The sequence below is a fragment of the Strix aluco genome, chromosome 5, assembly GCF_031877795.1.
Source record: "Strix aluco isolate bStrAlu1 chromosome 5, bStrAlu1.hap1, whole genome shotgun sequence".
Classification (NCBI taxonomy): Eukaryota; Metazoa; Chordata; class Aves; order Strigiformes; family Strigidae; genus Strix; species Strix aluco.
Genome location: NC_133935.1, coordinates 49,488,850 through 49,507,425, shown reverse-complemented (window position 1 = coordinate 49,507,425; position 18,576 = coordinate 49,488,850). Strand labels below are relative to the sequence as shown.

Sequence of the window (18,576 nt, the reverse complement as noted above, 5' to 3'; positions counted from 1 at the left end):
GTCACAAGTGACCCTCGCTGCCTGGCCCCCGACTTCTCTCCCCATACCCCCCACCGGCCCCCTCCCCGCCGCACACACGGGCGCTGTTGGGGCGGGCGGCCTGCCCCTGCCCCTGCCCCTGCCCCTGCCCCGCACAGGCCGGAGGGGTGACGGGGAGAGGCGCAGGCTGCCTCCGGCGGCCAAGATGGCTGGTGGCCCCGGGGTGTGTGTGTGTGGCGCGGGGTGACCAACGGCCGGGCGGACACGCGCGCCCCCCTCCCCGCGGCCCGGGCCCGACGCGGGGCGGCCGTTGGTCAGGCCAGGGCGGGCCCGGGGCGCGCTGCCCACCGGCGCTGAGGGACCGTGCGAGCGGCCGGCGGGAGCGGCGGGCCGCGCCGCCGCCGCTCAGGGGAGCGGTAGGGCAGGGGGGGAAGGTGGTAGGGGGGGCGGGGGAGGTGGCAGGGCGGGACGGAGGGAGGGAAGGCGGTCGACGGGGCGGGGACTGCCCCTCCAATGCGCTGTTTGTCCCGGTTCCGCCGCGCGGGGAGGAGGGCCCTGTCCGGCCGCCTTCTGCTGCCCCCTCCTCCGTGTGAGGGGACCGGGGCGACCGGGGCGGGGACGGGGGAGGTGATGAGCTTGGGCCGGGGGCTGCGGCGGCGGCGCGGCTGCTGCTGCTGCTGCGGCGGCGGGAGGCGACGGCGGGCCGTTGGAGAGTGTGTCCGGCCGGCCCGGGGCCGGGGGGATGCAGCGGAGGACGTGTCTGGGTCTGGGTGTAGCTGATCGGAGAAGAGAGGCAGGCGCCGACCGGAGAGGCCGAGGAGCAGCGGAGGAGAGCCGCCCTGACATGCCTTTTCCTCTCCCTCCTCTCCAGCGGCCATGTTAACCAGAAAACCCTCAGCTAGCGCCGCCGCTGGTGCTGCCTACCCGGCCGGTAAGAACAGGGCCGCCGCGATCGCCACCGCGACGGGCTGCGGGCTCCCCCCCGCGCCGCCCCTGCCGCGCTGGGCCGGGCCGGGCCTGCGGGACGGGACGGGGGGGGCGGGGGGAGGGGGGAAGGCTCGGCCGCCCCGCGGCTGCCCCCGCAGCTGCCGCCGCAACGGGGCCGTGCGTGACGGAACAATGATCCACCCTCCCCCCGGCAACCGAGCCCGGGGGGCTGCGGGTTCGGCCCCGGGCTGCTGTCGTGCGGGGTGGTCAGTTCGTCTTGGCGAAGAGGTGGGGGAGAACGACCCGGGAAAAATTGGGGAGCGGTGCGTTTGCCGGAGCGGCCGCTTTTGACAGGGGGCAGCGGTGCTCGTCTCCTCTCCCGCTGCAGACTTGTGAACTCCAGGCGGGTCCCCGGCGGCGCCGGGCCTTCGGCGGGCCAGACGGCTCGCGGGGGGGGTCGGGCGGCCGTCCAGCCCCGAGGCGTGTGCGGGGCAGAGCCGGCTTGTTCTCCCGGTTAGGCGCCTGCCGGTGGCGGGTTAATCTCGGATGAAGGGTTTAGCTGGGCGAGCATGGCCCGCCCGCGCTATTAGCTGGATCGGTGTGTGTGTGCGTCGCGGCGGTGATTAGCTTTTAATGGCTTCTGCCTGAAGCGAGGCGGGCGGCGGTGCCGGCGAAGAGCCGGGGCCGCGGGCCGCCGCCGCCCCGACGGCCTCGCTGCCTGAGGGGCCGCCGCTGCCCTCCGCGCTCACCCCCTCTGCTCTCCGCAGGCAGGGCAGGGGACAGCGGCCGCCCGCTGCAGTCTTCCCCGGGCACCGGAGCCGGGCTCTCCCGGGCAGGAGCTGGGACCGGCCCGCCGTCACCCCTCGCATTGCCGCCGCTCAGGGCCAGCAACGCCTCCCACACGGTGAGCCGGGGCGGGGGGCCGGGGCGGGAGGGGCCAGGGCGGGGAAGGGAAGGGGCGTCCGGCCCCGGGGCCTGCCGCGCCACCGCCTCTCTGCTTTCGCCGGGTGTTCCCCGCGGTGAGACCGAGCCCTCACGGGCACACCGGGCGGGAGAGGGCAGGGGCCCCGCCGCCGCGGACGCCCCGCCCGTCCCGCCTAACGAGGCGCTTGGTGCTTAAGAAAGTGTATTTAATTTCTGCAGACTCCGATCAAATGTGCCCGTTTGTTGTGAGGCTGGAACCCTGTGACTGCACTGAGAAGCAGATTTCTCCCTTCCCTCTCCCCAGCCCCCCTTCAGTCTGGTTTTGTGTCTCATTTTCAGTGACAAATTCGATCTTCCACACTCACACAGAGGAGCTGTTCTGGTAAATGCATTTTTTGAGATGACATTATTTTGGCGATGAGGTTAGTCACTGTGCTTAAAGGGTCGCATGAACTGTGGTGAAAAATGAAGGCTGCTCTTCCCTTGTATGTCTGATTAGCTCAGGCCGATAGCTGCCTTCCCTAGAAATAGCTATCGCTGTACTCGGGGACAATGATTGGATGAATCCGATTTTATTGCTGCAGTAGTTTACCTAAAGAAGTAAGCGCTGATGGCATGAAAGGGATGTTATTTTCCGGTTCTGTGATATCTCACATTATCTCCCACTCCTAGTTAATCTACTAGGAATGAAACTTCCCAAGTATGCCACTATATATGGATGAGAGAGGGTATCTCTGTCCCGAAGGCATGAGAGAATAGAGAGGGGTCTATATGCTGTCATGTTAACACTAAATATCTGAAATTTTTATTACATACATTTCCTTTTAAATTATGAAAGGTTTCATACTGACCGTGAAAGGCATTGATGGCATACTTTTCTTAGAATTAATGAGTTCTTCATGGATACTCACATACTATCTTCGTAAACATATGGCAGAGCTTTACATGGTAATGTGATTATGGGCTAGTGGAAGGTGAAACTATGCATTTGGATATTAGTGTTTCAGTGACTTTCTATGTAGCTTCAGGGGTAAAAGCATCTCATTCAAATCCATTTATAGAAAGAATTGTCTTAAATTAAAAAAAATCAGCGTATGTATGATATTCTCAATAAGAATGGTGAATATTGTGCAAATTCAAGGCGGAGCTGCATACTTCAGATCAGCATCATTGTATATTTATGTAGCTAGGGTATATATCTGAATTGTTCATTAGCATCAAAGGCCAATTTTTTCACATTCATATACCAGTTAAGTGCTGGTTGATTTTAGAGTTTTGGCAGCAGCTTAATTTTTTTTTATAAAAAACAGAAAAGAAGGAACGTAGTACTAACAGCCTGGTCACCGATCATGAAATCGCACATGCAGATGGGCCTACAAATTACGGGTCCACATGTAACAGAGTCCAGACTTAATTTAGGATTTGTGAAAGCGTGGTGGTCCAGCTATATATCTGGGACTACTTACTAATTTTGGAAGTACAGAACTTTGGTATTTTTAAACATAGATTTATATCTCTGTATGTGTGTATTATGTATAGTGTCTGTGCATGCATATATAAAGATGAAGCCTTTATCAAAGCATGCAAGGGGTGTTCAGGTTTATATATAGCATGGATACATGTGTGTATATATATACATAGAGATGAAATACTTATGGAAGCACACGGGAATGATCAAGGATTATATTGCTGTGTTTCATGTCCCTTTAGATTCTGACTGCTGCAAACTCTGCCTTTCCTTTGTGATACAGAGTCTACTCTACAGTATTTATTTAGCCTTGGGTATGATTGCAGAAATACCTCAGGCTGCCTTGCTGAATGTTGTAGGTGGTTATTTTGTGGTTGGCTAACATAACTTTTTGCGGTAAGGATCAGATGTGACGTCAGAATGCTGGATTTTAACCTTAAAAAAAAAAGGGCTATATCTGTTATGTGATCTTTCTGTAAACTTCAGGCCTACTGACCTCAGCTGACACTGAGTGATTGAAACCATTGATTTTGCATCCTCCAATCAGACCTATTTAAAATGGAACATTTCAGTTTTTTTAAACCGTTTTCTCCTTTGTGTTCATTTGCTTATTCTGTTTTCACCCCTGTTGTATCTGTCTGACTTCTGTAATAGCAAAACATTGAAAGTATTTATCTTTGTGTCTCAAACTTCCAGAAGGTATAGTTTGCTTAAATGGTTGAACTTGCCGGTGGCTGGATGTAAGCATGTGCATTGTATATACATCAGTTGTGAAGGGAGACTAGGATTGAAGATGGGTTTTTGCTTAAGTTAAAAAGTTTTTCTTCTATTTCAGATGGAGAAGAAATCCACTACCTGTCATATTTCTTGTGGTAGTGAGTCGTGTGATCTAGCCTCTAGTGAAACTGTGGTCTCCCACATTCATGTGAAGTTTCATTGTTTGGTAGATATAGTAGCATGAGGAGAAGGGGAGAAGATGCTGTTTTACACAGGCTTCATATAACAGGGCAGAGGTTTTGGCTGCAGTCTCTGCAATCACAGCAGCCTTTGTTGCTAAGCAGGCTGTTGTGTATTGTACCAGGGAAAGGTTTTGTTTATTTTTTAAAAAATGGTGGCTTCATCCTAGACTTATTCATGTCTGCTTCCATCCCTGACTATCTTTTTGGCTCATGGTGGAAAACATAAAGTCATTTCCAACTCCTTGTCCTCTTTGTTTTCCTCTCCAAAGTCATTGCTTTCTCTTTTGAAGCTTTAAGTTCTTGCCTTGATGATTGGAACCTTTTTCCATTTGCTCTCTCCTGTTCATTATGGTGTTCTTACATCCACTTGACATACTGCAGTAGAGATTATCTTGCTTGCCTGCTGCTCTGCTCGTGTAAATCCCCACCTGTCTGTGAGTCCCTCTCCCAGACACTTGTCTCTGTCTTCTGCCTACCTCCATCTTTGTTCTTAGTTGGCACGTATCCCTGCATTCTGCACTCTTCCTGTTTCTCTTGCAGTAAAGCAGTCTTAATCTTTTTCTCCTCCTGTCTAGTACTGTAACAACAACTCATTTACAGTGTGTGATTCGGTGCCTCCCTCTTCAAGCCCTTTCTAAGATTTCCCTACAGTAAGCCTGTTTTCTTTTGCCACCAGAGATGAATGTCTATCCATATACTTTTGCATCAGTCCTTCAGTCTTAATCCTAAAAATTTTAAATTTAAATTTTTTAAAAAAATTAATTTACATTATAATGGAACAGAGATTCCTGGACTGTTAACATGAAGAGCTGGTGGTGGGTCACATGCTGCAAATTTTTACTGTAGGGAGCTGCTTTTAAGTAGGTAAAAACAATGAAAATACCTTCCTATTGCGGTGTTTTCATGTAATAAATTGCCACAGAAATGCCGTCACGTTTGAGTGGAAGTAACTATACAATCATGACCTGAACTTTGCTATGTCTAGATTTTTTTGGATGTTTCTTCTTCTACATAAAACTTGTGTCTATGGGGAATATGAAGCTATCTTAACTTTTAATGGGGGGCTCTGAAATTTGGGCTCCAACAGTAGGTGACTGTGCTGTGGGGACTGCAGTACCTCTGGGCACATCTCTCATTTGTGTACACTTTAGTTTAATTTAGTACGCATTGACTTTTTGGTTTCAACATGCGTAATACATGCAGGGTGTGCCAGAAGTATTCAGGCTCACTGCACCTGTGTAGTCCTGACAGGAGGAAAAAAATTATGAATTGGTATCACTCTTGAGGCATAGTTCTATCTGTGAAAATATTTGCTGTATAAAGTCAAAGTTAACTTTTTAAAAAACAAGGTTATATAGACCAGATACGGCAGCAGCCAAAAATCCATGTGGTGTGTTTTTTCTACAGTTCTTGTTGAGCCACAAGCCCTTTAGGACAAGGGCTTATTCTTTTTTTGGTGTATAAAACCCATACTCATAATAAAACCATTATGATAATCCTGCATTATTGTTATCGTGATAATTAGCAACTATTTTTAGTTCTGAACAGAGGAATGCTGTTGAATTCATTTATCAAGGAAAAAAAAGGCCTTTTGTACATATGCTTAGGCTGTAGTCAACAAAACAGGCAGTGAAGCATTCTACACCTGATACCATATGCCTCTAGCATGTTAGACACAGTAGGGCTGAAACTGGCATGCCCAGAAGTGCTGTAAAGAAAGGGGTATGTAGTGTAACATTTATTCTTTAAGTTACTACTTCGGAACACTGTTTCTTCCTTGTCCTCATCTATGCCAAGTAATAGCAGATAAAGACATCTTATTCCTGTGCAGTATTTCAGCAGGCCATTGTGATTGCTTTATTATTAAGAGTAATTTTATAAACGCTTTTAGATTCTGATTGACAGCAAAATCCTTTTTTCTGCGGTTTTGCTCAAAATAAAATCATAATACATAGCTGAAGCACATGTCTTGGGTAGTTTTATAGGGTGCTAATATCACACCAAGTGACTTTGTTACAAAGATGGAATATGATACAACTGCATAATGTCTTGATGCTTTTGGAAGATAAGGTTGAGAAGAGGTGTATGCTCCTGTGGTGTTCAGTCCTATAGTCTTGTAGAAGGTCTTGAAATAGACCACTGCATTGGCTGAGTGTTACCACAAAGGAATTGTCAGTTGATTTGCCTTCTTATTAGCAGGGTGGACTCAGTTTTGTGCTACTTCTATGTTGTTACAGGTCTGTAGACGAAGTATAGTAATTTACTGTTCTACTTTTGTCCCTAAACCCGTTTGTGAAAACAAAACAAAAAACCAAAACCCAAACATTCCCCATGCCAAAAAAAAAAAGTGGGTTTTCTGTTGTTTTGCCTACTGCTCTACTTCAAAGGTTAGGTGAATGTTTTTGGCATAGCCATCAACTTCCATAAACTCAGCAAACCAAAGTTAAAGCAGAATTGTAGTGGCGATTTTGAAGTTATGAAAAACTACCGAGAGAGGAAAAAAAACCCATTGTAACATTTGCTGTTTTGTAATTGATGTTGCCAGAAGATTGAGGAAGATTAGTTCTTTGAGTTCAAGCTTACCTGTTACTTCAATATGTTTTATGGAGAAATGTGTGTATCAACAAGTTTTCAAAGATGTGCGTTATAAAAATACATAAATCTTAGAAGGTGTAGATGGGTTTGAGCACAGGCAATAAAATACATAATAAGTAAACCGCATAACTCCATGCAGGTTGTCAGCTGTGTAGGTTGTTGGTTCTGGAATTTACAGGCCCATCTGCAGAAGCAAAAGGGAGATACAATTATAAACCTCTCAGACTTTTGGTTTCAGATGAAAGGCTGATGGAGATTCTGTGTACCATGAACAGTTTGGTACTGGACTAAGAAGGCTACAGTCCTTTGTAGCTTCCCAAGCCCATTAGTTGTGGTTCAGGGAACGTAGAGCGTCACTGGTGAAGCCTGTGGAGCTTGTAAGCAGTGCAAGCCTGGACTTGACAGCCATCTCAGACACTTGGTAGCCAGAAGTAGATAGGCAGAGCAAAGGGCTGGTGAGAATCCAACCCTCATCCAGGTTGGAAATAGAGTAAGAGGTGGTGATTCTTGTGCAGGCAGTACCCTGAGATGGGGAAAGTCCATTTTTCATATTGACTTTGTAGTTGTGATGTGTCTGATAGCTCTGAAACTCCTGTTGGAGTTTTTGAAAGAAAGGCGAGCTCTCTTATCCTCCACAGCTTTTGGAATAGAGCCTGTGCTAATTTGGTGCCTTTTCTTCCACAAAGAAAACCAGTGCTACTGTCTGCATCTGCATTTGCATTCCCAAGCAGCAGCTGACTGAAACTGGCAAAACCGGTCGCTTTGGATTTGGGGTGAAGCTGGGATAATGCTGGTGATCTCATTCTGCTGCTTGGAAAAAAAAGCCAACCTGTGAGCAGCAAGAGAAAGATGAGGCTGCCTGAAGGTGCAGGAAACAAAGCTACATGGTTTACACTTTAGAATGTGTTTGCAAACATGCTTTTAGGAAAAAGAACTCTTTAGTCCCTGTTGAGAGTGGATAAATGTTTGGGTCTTTTCCAAGCCCTGATACAAATCAAATAACTGAAGTTTGAAGAATTCCCCAGTACATCTATTGAAACAACCAGTGCTTAGGAAGGACAGAAAATAGTTAACTCTGAAAACAGGTGACTGAAGTGAGGAAAAAAAAAAAAAAAAAAGAGAAGATGTGAAATGTGGTAATGAGTACTTGGGTTAAGAAATTCTTAAAAGATGTTTTTCTGCCTCTTTCTCTAGGCTCTGCCTTCCTTGTTGTCTGTACGTTAGTATTGTCTACTCTGGGTTTGTCCAGATATGTTCTGCTTCATTGTTCAACTGGTGCCACAGAAGAAACGTTTGTAACTGGAATTTCCTAGCTTGAGTACTTGTAGTAATCTGTACAGTTACTTTGCTGCTTTATTCTTACACAGTTCTGCAATACTGCATGTGCTGAATCTCCGACACATTTTACTAAATAGGTCTGGTTCTTCTGCGATGCATCATTTAGCAGCTCTTGACTCTGAATTTTTTTTTTTATTTTTTCCACCAACTGCTGTTTATATAGAGGATCAGGGCAACCTTCAAGAAACTGCTGCTGCAGTGTGTTTCAAACTTGACCTGAAGGAATTCCCTGTAGGCATGATAGGCTCATTAAGTCCCCTTGATGATTTAATTCCTGGTGCATTTGAGGCATCAAACTAGAAAGGGAATTAACGTCAATATCCCATGTATCTTCACTGTGCTTAAATGTTACAAATGTCTTTGCTCTGAATTGCAATTGTGTGGTAATGCTTTTCTATGAGATTGATCAAATTTGATAGTGTGAGCCCAAATTGCACTGCAAATAAACATACACAGTCAAACTGCAATGATGAAATAAAATGGACCAGTTATTCAACATGAGTCAAAATGGAATCGGAAGAGCAGTGAACTCAGTGGAAGCAATCCCTGAGAGCTCTTGTTCATATGTTATGTGAGTTTCAGAGCTGCAAATTTCAAAATACTGTCCAAAGGTGAAGCTGGTATCCAGCTGACTACCCCTTGGGAACAAGTTACTGAATTTACGAAAACATGCTTCTGCTGTATCAGGCCGATACCTTAACAGAAGCACAAAGTATGCTAGAGTCTGTGTTGCATGTCCTGGTTTTCTCATTAAGAAGCACTTCTGCGGTTGCAGCACAGATTTCATTGCCTCATATCACAGCACACAACTGTCATTTTCTGATTTCATTTCAGCAGCCTTAAGTGAACAGGGAATGTGTTTTCCTTAGCTGCCTTAAAAAAATAAGGTTCAGATTAAAAGTGCTCTCAACCCTGGCTTGATCATCTGTCTGACAGTATTGGTGAACTTTCGGTTAGCAATTTGGCATAAATATTAAGACTGGTGAATCAGCTGGAGAGACAGCAGGGGAATTCTTCCCACGTTTGTATAAGACCAGGCAGAAGACAAACTAATTATCCTCTACTTTAGAGCAAATGAGGAATTCTAAGGACAGCTATTTTAGTGGCAAATATATGCTTGTAAATTTCTTGTTTCTCCTTAAAAATAACAGGATTTGAGTAATAGTTGTTTTCACACGCCAGTACTTCTGGTGTTTCTTTGCTTGAAAATGCTGAATGCTGCTGTTTATTCCCTCATGAAAACTGTCAGGAACAAATGTAATTTCTAAAATCAACTAATCCTTTCTTTCATTCCTTTAAAATAAAGTTACTTGTATGTTCTTCAAGTCAAATATTTTCTTTCCACTCAAGTCTGCATCAGGCCCCAAATCTCATCTTGGTTCAAAGTTACTATGAGACTGGTTTGGGAAAGTGCTAGAGGACATGCTTATGCTTTGCTGAATAGTGCCTCTCTCAGTTGCAAGCAGTAAATGGCATCTCTTGGACTTCAGAAATGTACAGGTTCTTCTCCTCTTTGCACGTCACAGCACATTCCTTATTGCTTAAAATTGTATCTGGAGCTTTTGATATACAGCAAATTTAGGAACAAGTTAAAACCTGGATTTGCGATCACAGGTGACTAGGAGAGCCTTAGCCATGTAAGTTCTAGCAGGCATTATACATTGATCTCCAACAGCAATAAAACTACTACTATGTTCTGTAAAGTCTAATGTCCCTCAAGCACACTTCTTGATGTTACAAGGCTGTTGCCTTGAAGATAGCTTGGAGGAATTGTTAGCCTATCATGGTAGCACATCTGTGATTGTCTTGTTGCAAACATTTAGAGAGTCGTGAAAGTGGCATTTGAGAAACAAGGATCTGGAAAATTTAATAACGTCTAGCAGTATCACAGTATATGTGCTGTATTTTTTAGATTATCTGTAGACAACTGAATTCTAAGCAAATACTTAGCTTTGAGGTGATTTAGGCAAAATGGTGGGTTGCAGAATGAATGGTGAAGCATAGAGTTCATGCCTTTCTTGTTAACTGGGTATGTATTTATTTTCAATTTTAGGTTGGAGGCAGTAAGCACACAATGAATGAGCACCTCCATGTTGGTAGCCATGGACAAATCCAGGTTCAGCAGCTGTTCGAAGATAATAGTAACAAGAGGACAGTTCTGACGACACAGCCAAATGGACTTACAACACTAGGCAAATCTGGATTGCCAGTGGTTCAGGACAGACAGTCAGAGAGTGCTCACAGACGACAAGGGAGCTCCAGCTCTTTAAAATCTACAGATGGAACAGGGAAGGTGAAAGCCTCAGTTATGACACCAGAGCAGGCAATGAAGCAATACATGCAAAAATTAACAGCTTTTGAGCATCATGAAATTTTTAGCTACCCTGAAATATACTTTTTGGGTCCAAATGCAAAGAAGCGGCAAGGTGTGATTGGTGGTTCAAACAATTGCGGGTATGATGATGACCAAGGGTCTTACATACAAGTACCCCATGACCATATTGCATACAGGTATGAAGTCCTGAAAGTTATAGGGAAAGGAAGCTTTGGGCAGGTGGTGAAGGCCTACGATCACAAGATGCATCAGCATGTGGCACTAAAAATGGTGAGAAATGAAAAACGTTTCCACCGCCAAGCTGCGGAAGAAATTAAGATCTTGGAGCACCTCCGGAAACAAGATAAGGATAACAACATGAACGTTATTCACATGTTGGAAAACTTCACATTCCGCAGCCATATCTGCATGACGTTTGAATTGCTGAGCATGAACCTGTATGAATTAATAAAGAAAAACAAGTTTCAGGGCTTTAGCCTGCCTTTGGTCCGCAAGTTTGCCCACTCAATTTTACAGTGCTTGGATGCTTTGCACAAAAACAGAATCATCCACTGTGACCTTAAGCCTGAGAACATTCTGTTGAAGCAACAGGGTAGAAGTGGTATTAAAGTGATTGATTTTGGCTCAAGTTGTTATGAGCATCAGCGTGTCTACACTTACATTCAGTCACGTTTTTACCGTGCACCTGAAGTCATCCTTGGTGCTCGTTATGGGATGCCCATAGATATGTGGAGCTTGGGCTGTATTCTAGCAGAGCTTCTCACCGGTTATCCACTTTTACCTGGAGAAGATGAAGGAGACCAGCTGGCTTGTATGATTGAGCTATTGGGCATGCCTTCTCCAAAACTCTTAGATTCATCCAAGCGAGCCAAAAACTTCGTGAGCTCTAAGGGTTATCCCCGCTACTGCAGCATCACAACCTTGTCTGATGGCTCTGTAATACTTAATGGTGGACGCTCTCGGAGGGGAAAACTACGTGGCCCACCAGAGAGCAGAGAATGGGGTAATGCATTAAAGGGATGTGATGATCCCCTGTTCCTTGACTTCTTAAAACAGTGTTTAGAATGGGATCCTGCTATCCGTATGACACCCAGCCAGGCTTTGCGGCATCCCTGGCTAAGGAGACGGTTGCCAAAGCCTCCGACTGGGGAAAAAGCCTCGGCGAAGAGAATTACAGAGAGCACTGGTGCTATAACGTCGATTTCCAAGTTACCTCCGACTTCAAGCTCAGCTTCAAAACTGAGGACTAACTTGGCACAGATGACAGATGCCAATGGGAATATTCAACAAAGAACAGTGTTGCCAAAACTCGTTAGCTGAGTTTGAAAAACCCAATGCTGTTAAAATGAGAAATACAATGTGGCTGAGCCTTATTTGTATGAAAAAGTAGCTCAGATAATACATTTTTATTTGCTTAATAACTTTGTTCATTTGTATCTTTCAGCACTCATTTTAAATGTAAGAAATGTTGATTTTGTTTTTATAAAAACATGGGGACAATGCTTTAAGTTTTTATACTTATTTTTTAAAATGTTTGTCTTCTACAGTACACTTAGCCTTACTGTAACTAGTGTGACACAGTAATAAACATCAGTGGCAGGCCACTGGTTACAACATAACTGTCATGCATTGCAGCGTGGTGTCAAACGTATTAACCTTTCTCTTCCATGGTTCATATTGGGTTTCACCTGGGGTAAATTTGTAAAACTCTGTCTTTTGGATTTTGTGGGCATGGGTCTTGATTCTGCAGACGCTCACACCTATGCCTAACTGGACTCCAGGGAGAAATCTCAAAGAAATACTGTTAAGTTAAGCACTTGTAAACTTGTAGTTTGAGGTGGAGCCATAGCATGTTACATTGTCATTTTCTGTATGGTAGCCCAGAGAAAGTAGTGGTATCACTAATGATACAGTCACTTCCTGTGGAATGCTTTCTCTATTCAAAAGTAATGGGTTTTGATTAAAATGAGCATTTAAATATAACGCAAAAAATAAGATGTTCCACAGCTAAAATGACTCTCCTACCTTGCATGCCGTGTGGTAGAGTGAGAGAAACAGTCAGTCTCAGAAAGAATGAAGATGGAAGTATGTCTGTTCCTCTAAATCTGAAAGTGACTGATGAGTTGGTAAAGCAAAATGTTCTGGGCTTCATTTCAGGTGTATAACATTGAGCATTCACACTGGGCTTCTCTCTTTTTTTTTTTTTTTTTTTTTTTTTTTTCCCCTCTCCTGCATTCTTTTCTTTCCTAATGTACAGCTTGGTTTCCCTAAATCACATAGGCAGAAGTGCTCATTCTGTCAGTTTTATACTGTAACTTCCAGACTGTTAATGCTACATGGATCTCACAGATTGCTTTTATTTCTTCTGACAATTTTTGTCTGAGTGACTGTGACCTCTCTGGTACATTTACACTTCAGATCAAATCTGCATGTAGGGGCAAACACTGTTACTACGTTGCTTTCTGTAGAAAAGTACTTCACCTTAGACAGTGTAACTGTAGATGGAAAGATCCTCAGTGGAAAGCTTTACAGTTGGCAGACGTCATCCTAGAGACTTTCTAATAAGGGAGAGTTATCAAAAGAAAGCTAAATGGTTGGAATTTGATTTAATCTTTGGTATTTGTAGCTGAAAATTAACTTTGAAGGAACAGTTAGAGATATGTGTAGATTTGTTCATGTGTGTGCGTGCTAATGCTTGGTTTTTCTTTTTTACTTTTAACCGTTCATGGAAGAAAGATGGTCTTTACTGAGGAATAATATCTAGACCTATGAGAAATATTCACGCGTTGTAGCATGTTTTCAACAGGAACAGTTTGAAATCTAAGATCAGTATTTCACCACATATAATGGCTGTGGTCTACATTGGATGTATAAAACATGAAAAGGGAATTTTATCAAAGCAGAACATAATCTAGTAGGGTTTATGGATGTTAGAACAAGATGTACTAGAACGGATTGCATTAAACCTCGGTAACTTTACTATAAGCAACACCTATATGCACAGATTTTACTAGAGTTACTTGTACAAATTATGAAAAATACTTAAAGCATGGTCCCCTGAGAGGCCAAGAAAGTTTCCGGTTAAGTTCTTCATATTCATTACTTTACCACTTAACAGCTTAATTTTGTTTGTTTGTTTCTGTGGTCGGTTGTTTTTTTTTTTTTAATTTAATGTAAGACTGGGAGAGGGTTATAAATGCAAAATGACAGAATTCTCAGGAAACATATCGCTTAACTTCTTGCCAAAAAGTCAACACCTAAAGAGGCTCCAAAAATAATTTCTGAGTAGAGGATGGTATTTGTTGATTGATAACTGTAAAAATTAGAGCATCAATCAACCATTTTTCTTACTTTTTTTTTTTTAAAAGATCGTTTCCTGCCTCTAGTCAAATTAAATTATTTAGTATTAAATGTTCACAACTTTATACAATATGTGTAAGTGCAATATGTAAACATGTATGAAATCATGTTAAAAATGAAATAGAGTAATACAGCTAAGAAAAGTGGCTTTTGGAATATGAATATCCAGTAAGTTATGGTCAGTAAATTCTAAGTCTGGAAAAGAGATATATTGATTTTCATATAAAATTAACTGACTCTCATAACTGTGGGAATACAATACTGTGTATTTTTCTACAGTAACTGGGAATCTTTACTTCCTCCACCACCTACTTGGCTTTGCCACTCCTTTCTACCCTAACTCTTCCTGCAAAAGTTAAGAAATAGAGATGCTTATGTTAGGGGCGGAAGAAGAATCACCTCCCTAAATATATTTTAAATGGAACATTTATTCATGTTCCTTCCTTTCATGGTGATTTAAGGTAAAAACATTCATAATGTTCATGAGTCATTAATGGGCTAAAACCACTAAATTTTCTTTTTCATGTAACCAGTTCTTAATGCCAATAATGCATTTATGATCCACCTTCATAAATGCTACCGGAAACTTTAAGGCCAAAATACAGTGTGCAGAGCTATTTTTTTAACCCAGATACAGTGCAACTTCCTCTATACTAAAGGAGCAGCTACATCAAGGTTTTTAAGTGATGTAGTTGCTTTTTATTGTAGCTTATTTATACCTGTAAAAAAGGAGGGAGGGGGGGAAAGGACGTTGCCTCTTGCTTTGATGTGATTTTATTCTAAGGGCTCTGATAATTAGGCTGATAGAAGTTGGCTTGGAAACAGTGCTTAGTCTCACATGTTACCATTGTCTGGGGGTGTCTGAGCTATTTTCAGATTTGGTAATAGCACAGTGTTGTCTTGTCTTAGGTTGCAGTCTCACTTGGCTCAGTTTCTTGCACCACTGGAGTGTTCATTACCACTTAAGTGTATTGGAACAACAGAGTGATGCAAGATGTGTAGATTAACAATAAAGGATGGATTGTGCCCTTGGTGTTAACAATGTGCCTTTTGTTACCAATGCCATAGGGCATGCATCTTGGCCTCTTTAACCCTTTGAATACTGGATAGTAGGGATGAAATCTATTTTTAAATGCTATACCTGTCTTAAAACATCGTGTAGATGATCGAGGCCTTAACAGAAACAATAAGGCAATCACACTGCTGGGGTGGAGAGGACACACTGTTCTTAGTACATCTCATTAAGGGGTTAAAGATGGCCCTTCCTCATTGGTTATACTTTAGCATCAAATTGATTTTTTTTTTTTTAATAAATTTTTGTTATGGTGACACTAGACAGAAATCAACTGTATTTGTAAAAATTTACCTCAAACTCTTTAGTTTTATAGTGTGATTTAATCCCAGGGCATTTGGTCTGAACCAAAGTGCATTCCTTTTATATGTGCCTGGCTCTTATAAAGGTGGCCAGGGATTTTTACAATTTGGGTGCAAGGCACTTAAGCCACTTTTAACTTGGTGGGTGGTTTGGAGTTATAAATGACTTCATGGGAATGTTGAAAACACTTTAGACATAAGTAGCATTGGGCAATATTAGAATCTTTAGGAAAGGGTGTGCATTATTTAATGCTCTCCATTTTTTAGTATTTTTTTCCATCAACAATATTTGTGATAAATACAAAAATAACTCTTTTTCCAGTCAGCAAAGATTAGAATATTGCCCAGTTTAATGCTATGGTAGCATTTCAATAAAACATTTGTGAATTACTGTTTCTAGGGGCTTGTACATCTCTGCTACAAATTGTAATTACTTGGTTCAACTGCTACAATTACGTCTAAGCAGTAGCTTGGGTTTTTATTGGGCAACGACTTAGACACGTGACTGTAATATGCTGCAACTGTGTGTACTGAAAACGTGAAAAACGATTGAATGTGGACTGTGTATATATGTATGTATAATTTTCTGTGAGATGCTGCTGTTGCCACTTAACATTAAAGATGTTGTAGTGGGTTTTAATCCTAGTGGCCAGTTTTATGATACTGTATGTATTGTACAGCTGATGACAGGAGTTAAGACTGTTCTAGTGAATATTTGTTACATTTTATTGTTGTGGCCAGAGATCATTTCAGAATAAAATTTTATGTCCTACTTTACTTCTCTCCACTGTAGTTTGGGTTTTTTTCTGGTCGTAAACAGAGCCCTTGGAGTGCTGGCATTTCTTAATCCTGGAAAGGCCTTCTCCTAGCCTGCTGAAGTCAATGCCAGCAGTGCCTTCGTCCCCTAGCACGGTTACCCATTGCTGGAGGATGACTTTTCTGCTGCCCTATTTGTCTTGACAGCCTTGAATATTGCCAAAAGGCCAGTTTTGCCCTGAAGTTTCTAAAGTTCTCCAGACTTAGAAAGTAATGTATTTTCTATGATTATTTGCCCCATACTCAAGAGAAAACATATTTGTCAGGAATTTTGTCTCCATGGGCATTTTAAATTTTTTTCAGGTGCTTTTTAAAGTTTTTAAAATAACAATAGATCTGATTTTATAAGAAATACTTGATTAAGAAGTGTATATTCTTAAAACTGCTTGTAAAAAAGTCCAGATTTCTGCACTGATTTTTGAGTCAGACTGACTTCAGAACTTGTCTGACTTCATAAAGTTCCAGGATAATGAGAACACACTACACAAAGCTGGTAGGTTAGATTGAGCTACATTCTGTTAACATATAAACCCAGAGTAATTTCACTGTTTAGCGCAGAACTGACTTGTGAGTAATTGGCCACATTCTCTTCTTGGCAATGTCAATGTACACCCACAGCAGTGTCACTGGAAAGCTTTCTGATTCAAGAGAGCACAGGCTGAAATCAAGGGATTTTAACTACACTTTACTGTCTCCTTTTCAGCATAGTTGGAAGATTCCAGAGCACAAAACCCAACAAGATTAAATGTAGATAAACTCAGTTTACAGCCCCAAAGAGCAGCAAGCCAAAAATTACATCTTTGTGGATTAAAACCTATCTGTGATTTACTATGTTGTTCTGAGGACAAAAGCCTTTTTTAAAGAGTTATTTTAGCTTTTTTAATGGATTTGTTTTCCTTCTATCTCGCACCCTCTCCTCCAGCCATCTATCTCTCTTGCCAACCCTTGTACACTTCTGTCACATCTGTTTTTTTCGTTTGAAGAAGGGCAGGGGCCATCTCACCTGATTTCAGTTGTCTGGAAGTTGAAGTTTGGCCTGTGCCATTTGCTGAGACTCTGAGTAGCTGGTGGGGAAACAGTTTCGTGTTCTGCCAGCACTGCGCCCTGGTCTCTGACAGAGAGCTCAGATCCTTGTCTAAAATGGGACTCTCAGAATCCCACCCTGAATGTCGGTCTGTAGTTGCTCTTATCTCCACAGGACTTCTTTTTGCAAAGAGATTGTGTCTTCCTTTGGATGTCAGCTGTTCATCTCTTGGGTTTTTTTACAGCAAACCAAGTAAAGAATGTGACAAGTGTATTTATGATCATGTACCGTGTTCTTCACTTGCAGTTGCTGCTGCTTTTCTTAAAAATCCCATTTTTTTTAAGATCTCCTTATTGAAAGATCTAGCATGAATTTTACTCTTCATCAGAACATGGGAAATTAAAAAGGAGGCAAATATTAAGGGAAGTATCTGTATAGGGCTGTTGAGGGTCAGGAGCTGGTATTTAGGGGGAAAAAAGATACCTGTAAGATTAATAGGGCCAAATTTGAGGTAAGCATGATCTTTCCTGTGTTCAGTGAAAGTTACAGTGAGAGTGGGTTGAGATTGGGAAAGTCTTAAATGCATTTCAGTGTCTGGAAACCATTGATAGCCTATTATTTAAGTGGAAAAATATCATTCTTTGAGACCTTGTAAATTTTAACTCTATGCTAATAATTAAAGGATAACATGAAAGGGTCTTTTCTGTAGCTAGAACTTTAAAAATATTATTATACATACTTTTAAAAAATGTGATTTATAATGCTATTACACTGCTAGCATAGTCTTGTGTTTTATATTTTAATGTTCCTGAGAGGAAGAACATTCCTTGTATTTGCCTTGAGTATGTTATACTGGATGTCTCCCAGCCATCAGATATGCTATAGCAGAGTAGAAGTGGCATTGATAGAACTGGTTTCTGTTCCTTCACAGAAATCCTCTGCAACTCTTGGAACTGGGGTTTCTCTGTGTTGTTTTCCCTATTTGGTTTTGTCTGTTGTTTGTTTGCTTGTTCATTTGTTTGTTTTAAAGAAGAGCTTTTCAGCCTCTGGCTGTGGTGAGTCTTGGATTTCTGCTGACTATGGAGCACTTTGGGATAGGGAGTGCTGCAAAAATAATGTTTCTTTAGCTTTTCACTAACAGTAAACAGAAAGTCTAGCTTAGTACCAAACTCCAAAGACAGGGAATGCACATTCACATTCAGGTGCTGGGTTCCATTCTCCACACCAGCTGTTAACCTTGTCCTTTAACTTCTGCATGAAGTTCAGCAGAAATGCCAAGTGCTGCAGAATGAAGTGGTGCGTGTCCATCACTCTGAGGGGGAAAAAGAGACTGCAGAAACAAGGTCATGACATCTTTTTGGAGAAAGTTTGGGATATAGCTGGAGCTAGAGAGAGGTCCTGCTGAGATGTTCTTGGGCTGGGAGCTCTGCGTGGCACCCTGGGAGGTGGCAAATGCAGTGTTCCTGCTAACAGAGTG

General features: G+C 42.8%; 1 protein-coding gene across 2 annotated transcripts; it reads left to right on the top strand.

Moving 5' to 3' along the window:
• The first annotated feature begins 604 nt into the window (after positions 1-604).
• DYRK2 (dual specificity tyrosine phosphorylation regulated kinase 2) lies at positions 605-16,036 on the top strand. Of its 2 annotated transcripts, XM_074827281.1 has the most exons (3): positions 605-910; positions 1,674-1,810; positions 10,244-16,036. In XM_074827281.1, the coding sequence occupies exons 1-3, from the start codon at positions 856-858 to the stop codon at positions 11,843-11,845; spliced, it is 1,794 nt and encodes a 597-aa protein (XP_074683382.1). In that variant the 5' UTR covers positions 605-855; the 3' UTR covers positions 11,846-16,036. The 2 variants fall into 2 exon arrangements, with proteins under 2 accessions (XP_074683382.1, XP_074683383.1); XM_074827282.1 differs by lacking the exon at positions 1,674-1,810.
• The last annotated feature ends 2,540 nt before the right edge of the window (positions 16,037-18,576 follow it).

Bases quoted from the DNA above. Each gene is read 5' to 3' on its own strand.
- DYRK2 (XM_074827281.1), top strand. From the start codon at position 856: ATGTTAACCAGAAAACCCTCAGCTAGCGCCGCCGCTGGTGCTGCCTAC. The intron at 911-1,673 runs GTAAGAACAGGG...TGCTCTCCGCAG, and splicing joins TGGTGCTGCCTACCCGGCCG to GCAGGGCAGGGGACAGCGGC. The intron at 1,811-10,243 runs GTGAGCCGGGGC...TTTCAATTTTAG, and splicing joins CCAGCAACGCCTCCCACACG to GTTGGAGGCAGTAAGCACAC.